The sequence below is a fragment of the Nannobrachium achirus genome, assembly GCF_963921795.1.
Source record: "Nannobrachium achirus genome assembly, chromosome: 5".
NCBI classification, from domain to species: domain Eukaryota; kingdom Metazoa; phylum Chordata; class Actinopteri; order Myctophiformes; family Myctophidae; genus Nannobrachium; species Nannobrachium achirus.
The window spans coordinates 24,884,245-24,892,078 of record NC_137814.1 but is presented as its reverse complement, the minus strand read 5'-3'; the positions used below and the strand labels follow the sequence as shown (position 1 = coordinate 24,892,078).

General features: G+C 44.1%; 1 protein-coding gene across 1 annotated transcript; it reads left to right on the top strand.

Moving 5' to 3' along the window:
• Window positions 1-2,536: 2,536 nt before the first annotated feature.
• LOC308285359 (acyl-coenzyme A thioesterase 1-like) lies at window positions 2,537-7,626 on the top strand. The gene is made up of 5 exons (XM_080726085.1): window positions 2,537-2,635; window positions 4,190-4,362; window positions 5,596-5,894; window positions 6,087-6,289; window positions 6,816-7,626. The coding sequence occupies exons 2-5, from the start codon at window positions 4,196-4,198 to the stop codon at window positions 7,422-7,424; spliced, it is 1,278 nt and encodes a 425-aa protein (XP_080582211.1). The 5' UTR covers window positions 2,537-2,635; window positions 4,190-4,195; the 3' UTR covers window positions 7,425-7,626.
• Window positions 7,627-7,834: the final 208 nt, after the last annotated feature.

Genomic DNA, 7,834 nt, shown 5'->3' with positions numbered 1-7,834 from the left:
CGTTGGATCGAATCCCACCTGGGGCTTGTATAAGCATAAAACCATGACATAAATCCTGAAACAAGCATTATAATACAAACTGTCATGTCTACACCTATGTTGTGATTTCCAAGGATTGCAATGATACCATGTACCAGCTCAGTGGTCTAGTGGTTTGAGTGTCTTCCCTGAGACTGGGAGATCTGGGTTCAAACCTGGGTCGCGTCATACCAAAGATTCTAAAAAATGGGACCCAGTTCCTCCCTGCTTGAAACTCAACATCTAGGGTTGGATTGGGGGTAACTCCCTGCGACATACTAGTGTCATGACCAGGGGGTGTACTTGTACAACAAGTTACCTTGTGCTACAGAAACAGGAGATAGGCTCCTGCCCTATGAGATTCATAGCCTGGCCGATTCATATGGTCTTCATAGCTCAGCCAGGCTTACTATGTACATCATCAAACTGTCCAGGTGCATAGTATCACAGTTTTTTTTTATGTCTGTTGCATATAGGCCTACAGTCTTTTGCATACATGTTGTGTAGAGGCCAATTTGTGCTTTTACCTATAACCACCGATTAGTGTAAAACTTTGTATGCATGAAACTTTTTTTTTTTTTTAAATGACAGGTCCTTTATGCGTGACTACCGTAGTGTAGTGGTCAGTGCCTGTGCCTGATATACGGATGGTTGTGAGCTCAAACCCCACGTCGGGTTGAGTTGATGTTAACATCCTGGATGCCCATGGCATGTGCGTATGTCAAACTCTTTAATGTTGACACGTCTGATCTAACTCCAATTCACGTTCATGTTTAAAATGAGCCCTTCTCTAACAGCCGTTTTTTTTTCTGTTCTGAGTAAAAGAAAATATGATCACTCGAAAATGTCAGAAATACATACAATAGATTACATTTACTCAGATTGATTTCACCCCAAGCCTCCAAAATATAAAAAAGAAATCAATAAAATCAAGGCACTCAGCCTACATAGAACTTTTTTTTTAAACAAACATGGCTAACAGATTCTGTGGCTGCCTAGTGTAGTGGTCAGGGCATATGCCTTTCATGCAGAAGGACGTTGGATCGAATCCCGCCTGGGGTTTATATAAGTGTAAAACCATGATATTTGGTACACTTCACAGTTTGGTTCCTTGAACAATGTCTGATATGGAGCCTTCCTAAAAATGTCCCCCAACCCCCCTTGATGCGTATTTTAATATCCGCCATTACTAAATAATGTATTTTGCATCATAAATCCTGAAACAAGCATTATAATACAAACTGTCATGTCTACACCTATGTTGTGATTTCCAAGGATTGCAACAACATCATGTACCAGCTCAGTGGCCTAGTGGTTTGAGTGTCTGCCCTGAGACTGGGAGATCCAGGTTCAAACCCTGGTCGTGTCATACCAAAGATTCTATATAGGCATACAGTCTTTTGCATACATGTTGTGTAGAGGCCAATTTGTGCTTTTACCTATAACCACCGATTAGTTTAAAACTTTGTATGCACACTTCCCAGAGGCCAAGGAAAAACCTGTGCCCTGCATTTTTCACATCTGCCATTTATAGCGCCACCAGAAGGCCAACTTACAGTATGTAAAACACATTCTTCGATATTACTCCTTCAGATTTTATCCGAAAATCACACAAATCAGTACACAGTATCTCTACAGTGATGTAATCATGACGGATTTGTCAGATATCATATTCTATCTAATTGGCTAACATTGAATTCCAAGGTTTGCAGGATTGCTCCTTTTTGAACAAAATGTCTCAAATCATGAACGTAGCCTGCTATGTGTGTGAGATTTTGCACACACATTCCCACTAGGCCAAGGAACAGATGCCACCCTTCTCACATTGGCCTGTTATAGCGCCACCAGCGGGTCAACTTTAGCAAAACCCATTTTTGAGACAAAATGCCTCAAATCCCGCATGCAGCGTACGATTGCCGTGAAAGGCCCAAGAACGCGTGGCACCCTTTTCACTTTGGCCTATTATAGAGTCACCACTAGGCCAAAAAAAACCTACCTGACCTGCCGGAGTCCTGTTCGGAAGAACACTGCTTCTAGTTTTTCTTTGATGTCTTCTTTGCTTTCCCTTGATGCCTTTTTGCTTTCCTGCTTTTTTGCCTTGGCCACTTTATCGCTGCTTGCAGCTATATTTATTATTATTATAGATCACTGAAATGACCCTATACATAATTGTGATATAAAGAAACAACGTTTTTATATTGTTATTATTATGCTATTATTACTATTTAATATACTGCACTTGCTCCATTCAATTATATTGCAAGTAGGCAATACAATTTATTGTAATGAGACATTAAAATCCCACACCACCAATTTGTGTTAGAAGTAGTAGAACAACTCATGCATTGTAGATACAAAGGGTGAACTACAGTACCCATAATGCAGCAGTGTGTGAAAGGGGTTTGTTATGTATTAACCTCGCCTACCAGGCTTTCAGTTATGTATAGTAAACCTTGTACTCTGCAGGAGCAGTGTTTCTGCCTGCTTACAACTTTCGGTGAGTCTGTAAATGCAACGATCACAAATGTATAATTCTATTTAAACTACGAACTGACAAACTGTGCGGTTGTTGAATGAAGAATTAGCTCCATGCAGTTTATAGCAGCCAGACACTGGGGTAAGGTTTGTTCAACTGTCTAAAGATCATTAAGATTCTACGTAGACGGGGTCACTTTGAACAGATAAGTGGCCAAAACCTTGACGATAAAAAAAATAAAATAAAGCAAGTTTCACTTCAAAGATAGCAAGAGATTCACATAATCGCTCTTCCGTGATCAATAGCTCAGGAACGAAAAACATTCCAAAACCACAAAAAAACTTTCAAGACACGCAGTGCATCACATGGTCAACGTTTTGGCCATCGGCGAGATCAGCCTCTAAACTTGACTGTTTCAATGTAGCCTGTTGCTCAACTATGCTGCTCAGATATGTCCATTACCCTTGTCTTGATATATTGATTCATTTTATTAGGCTCAGGCTCTCAGTCTCCGCTACAATTTGTTTACAGAGTTGCACCCATACAGGTCAGGTCTGTGTGTAGCCCTTGATCACGGATACCATGCATTCATAACCAGGCATTGCCTGTTTTCACAAAGAACATATTAAACCAAATAATATTGTCCAAATAGGCTGCTTCAGCTATGTTTCAACTGGGCATACTGGTAGTGTAGGCATTGTATGGAGCAGGCTATTTGCTTTATATTAGGGCTCCAAAGTTCAAAGTAGTCATTTGCAGAATATAATAGAACACATAGTTTGCAGAGGCTCATTTTATTTCTCTGCCCTGATAAATTTAAAATATAGTTCAAGGGTACTACAGAGTTCTCTGCTATTGCGTGAAACTGCTCTATTTATATGTATTATGGCTATATTCCCAGTAATAACTGACACAAGTTCAAGTCAGGATGAATGACTTTCAACAAGGTTCACACAATGAAGTTGGTACTACGCTTGAATTGACCCAACATTAAATAATGGGTTAAACTGTGTGAATTGCTCACAAAGGAGCCAAGACTACTGCATAAACACTGCACAGCACAACTGCAATATCTAAAGAGTGTTGAATTGGAAACTGAACTTCACTGACACTTCAATTTACTGGATGAGGCATTTGCTATTAACTTTGAATGTGTTTTGAATTAGACTTAAACCATTATTTTATACTTTGGCTATTCAAAAATAGCAGATACACAAGCTCCCTGGAGCAAAATATTTAGAAACATGGGTTTTTCAAAAAACTGATTTAGGGCCGATTCATACTCCACTTTTAGAGCCAATTTTTTTTTTCGGTTCGGCTCTGTCCAAACTACAATATCACGTCATTCAGAGGTTCGGGGGGGCAGGTACTGTAGTTAATTTCGCTGTTCGGTGCCACTGAGATTTTGACTCCCCTGAACTGAACCGAAATAAATTTGTCTCTAAAAGTGGAGTTTGAATCGGCCCTTAGAAGACATTCGTGGGGAAAAATCGGCCTCAGGTCTAAACGGGTTAAAACCATAGACATTTTTTTTATATGAGATACTTCAATGGTTTCCTATAGAAATAAGCTTAGTCTTTTCTAGGATCTCCTTTTAGTTGACCATGTACCAGTGAACTGTACCGTCATGAAACTGTAACCTTTTGTAAGCAAACTTCTAATAAAGTCTTCCATCAATCCTATCCTGTCTGGCAGGCCAGGATGTGCTCCTCGCAGGTCAGACTGAAGCTCCTGCCCCGCCTCAAGTGCCTATTCGACGAGCCCATCAGAGTGACAGTGTCCGGGCTGAGCTCCAAGCAGCTGGTCACCTTGAGGGCCAGCTCCACGGACGACAAGGGGGTCTCCTTCTGCTCCGCGGCCACCTACAGGTAGGGATGGGACGATGATCGTTATTGCGACCGTAGGTCGCATTTACTACCAAAACCTCCACCGGCTGTCCGTGGGTGAGTGAGTGAGTCAGTCAGTCAGTCAGTCCGTCCGTCACACTTTTGCCCTGCTCATATCTCCACAACCGTTGCCCCCATCCATGCCAACTTTTGCACACACACTCCTTGACTGCCAAACTACAACCTCCAAGGACCCCCGGAGCCCCAGGGACCCCCAGATCCCTGGGGGACCCCCAGATGTAAAAAATGACCAAATGTGCTCACACGTCACACTTTTTCCCTGCTTATATCTCCGCACCCGTTGACCCGATCCATGCCAGATTTTACACACACACTCCTTGCCTGCCAAACTACAACCTCCAGATGTCCCCCAGATGTAAAAAATGACCAAATGTGCAAAAATGACCAAATGACCACCCCAACGGGGCTGCTCACGGGGAATTCCCGGGGACCACCGACTCCTGGTGCTCCAGAACGGATGCAAAAGTGGTGGCGCCCCCAGTGGAGGACCCCCTGCCACTGCAGCGCACATAAAATGCCGTAACTCGGGCTAGGAGCGTCCGGGAGAGCCGGGGCCGGTACCTATTCGTCCGCCAAGGCAACGCGGAGACCCCACCCCTCATTTCTCACATGGCCCTATTCTAGCGCCACCTTCAGGCCGATTTTTAAAACACATTTTTGGACACTGCTCCTACAGTTTTTGCCCTAAAATCACGAATATCACTACACAGCATGTCTACACTCATGTCATCAACATGGATCAGGAAGATTTTGGAAAAACACATTTTTGCCCTATTTGTGGAGATAAGCCACCTACGGTCGCTTATCTCCCGATTAGGGAGTCTTACTGGTTATAGTTTATCGTGATAAAAAAGACTCGCAATAATAATCCTCCGTCATGCACTGGGGCCAATTCACCTTTTATTTGCCGAGCTGCATATCCGGTACATTTAAACCCTCTATAATTGGTGAATCGGACCTGGAAATAACATACTTTTTTTCATTCTCTAACAAATCTCTTTGCAAAAAATAGCTGATCTACAAGCTATGTAGCTAAGCAGCTTGTAGATCGGCTATTTTTTGGCAAATGTTCCGCCCCAGGATAATGGATGCTGGGTATATTATTGATAATCGCGATAATATCGTAAATCGCAATTTCTTTGGTCACAATAATCATGACATTACATTTTCATATGGTCCCATCCCAACCTACAGGGCCGACGAGGACGGGGAGGTGAACCTGGAGAGGCACCCGTCCCTGGGGGGCAGCTACAGCGGCGTGGAGCCCATGGGCCTGTTGTGGTCGCTGAGACCCGACGCCCATCACGTCAAGTTCTTCAAGAGCGACGCTCGCAATCCGCACCGCGTCAGCTTCTCGGTCCACGAAGGGGAGGGTGAGAGGCAGGGCAGGGTTTTGGCGGAGGCGACCAACGAGAGACACCTGCTTGGCGACGGTGTGAGTCGCGTTCCCGTCACAGGGACGAGTATCCGTGGAGTCCTCTTTACTCCTCCTGGTTAGTCACCCGCTCTTGTCTTGGTTATGTGTTGGGGAACGACACGATCTGCAAAGTATTTACATTTTTGATGGCCTCGGTATCAGCAATTGTTCAACCTATCTTCACTAATGCTCATTATAAGATGGCACCATTTCTGTCCACTCACTGTATTGTGCTTATGTAAATAACATTGTTAATTTTTCCTTCTAGGTGAAGGTCCTTTCCCTGCAGTTCTGGACTTGTATACCTTTGGAGGTGGTCTGTCTGAGAGGAGAGCCTGTCTGCTGGCCAACCGAGGCTTTGTGGTCCTGGCTCTCGCCATATACGGTTACGAGGACCAGCCAAAACGAGTGAAAGAGATCCACCTGGACTATTTTGAGGAAGCCATACAGTTTTTAATAACACAGCCCAAGGTCATTTCCATTCTATTCTATTCTAACTTGAATAATAATACTGCGAATACTTTGAAGAATTTTGTGTTGCATGTTCTAACATTCTCTCCTGGGCGATTTCCAGTACAATTTAACCACTTAAACTGTACAGTATTCTATATACATGACGTTGTGCCACTCATGTTTGCCTGTGAGGTTTTGGAGGGGGTTTATACCTAGATTATGTTGTTGACAAGGGCTCACCCTGATGAAGACCGAGTAAGGTCGAAACCTGTTGGCATAATAACGGCTGTTCCCTATTTTTAAACTTTGAGTGCCCGGCTCTCCATTTTTAATCAAAGGAAAATACTGTTGAGTTAAAGTGGTTTATACTTAGCTGTGCGCCGGGCCGGTGTAGCGTATATTTTCAGCGTGCAATCAAGTATAAATCAGTCATAATGTTTGATCTGATCATTAGCAACTACACTATAAATGATTGCCTTGTGACCTTTCCCAGAGGAGAGATCTTGGAACTAGTGGGTTCTAATGTACACTTGTGTCCTGGCAGGTGGACAGCGGTGGAGTCGGCATAATCTCCCTCTCAAAGAGCGGGGACCTGGCGCTGTCCATCGCCACGTACCTGTCTCACGTCAAGGCCACTGTGTGGATCAACGGATGCAGTGCCAACGTGGCCATCCCCCTCTACTACCACAACCGCATGCTCCACCCCGCCTTGCTGCACGACGTACACAAGGCCATACCCACCGAGACGGGAGCCTACAACATTAAGCACTGCTTGCACGACCCCCTGGTGGAGGAGAACAGGGCGACCCTGATCCCCATAGAGCGAGCCACGGGGCACTTCCTCTTCGTGGCCGCTGACGATGACCTCAACTGGGACAGCCGCGGCTACGTGGAGGAGATGGCGGAGAGACTGAGGCGCAACGGGAAGGAGAACTTTGAAAATGTGTGTTATCCGGGGTCAGGGCATTACCTGGAGCCCCCCTACGGGCCCTACTGCCCCTCCAGTTTCCACGGTGCAGCGGGTGCTCCCACGCTTTGGGGGGGCGAGCCCAAGTCGCATGCGGCTGCCGAGGTCCAGCTATGGCAAAGGATACAGGAGTTCTTCCGAGCTCACCTGGGTAATGGCAGCTCCAAGACCCAGGCCAGGTTATAGATGTACAATTATGTACAAATGACACGTGTAATGTATCTTAGTTGAGTACATTTATTATATAAATTATATTTACGATAACATGGACAGATCTTTTTCATATCTGACTACTTGTGAATGTGAATTAAACATGGAGACCTCAAGTTCTGATCCTTTACTGTACATTAGCTCTGTCTATATGAACACTCCTAGCCATGCTGTTATGACAAATTACACACAACCGTTCTGCTTGATCAGAACCAGCTGTTGTATAGTTGGATTGTCGGATCATATTAATTATCGCATATTAATGAGGTTTTATTTTTGAGTAATAAAATAGCTTTGATGCCCTGCATGTATTCCTATCCTAATTTTACATTATGACTTTATCACATAGCCCTAACTTTGTGGAAATAGTGAACTCACTGTGCTAC

Coding starts and splice junctions, on each gene's coding strand:
- LOC308285359 (XM_080726085.1), top strand. CDS start 4,196: ATGTGCTCCTCGCAGGTCAGACTGAAGCTCCTGCCCCGCCTCAAGTGC. Junction 5,895..6,086: donor AGTCCTCTTTACTCCTCCTG/GTTAGTCACCCG, acceptor TTTTCCTTCTAG/GTGAAGGTCCTTTCCCTGCA. Junction 6,290..6,815: donor TTTTAATAACACAGCCCAAG/GTCATTTCCATT, acceptor GTGTCCTGGCAG/GTGGACAGCGGTGGAGTCGG.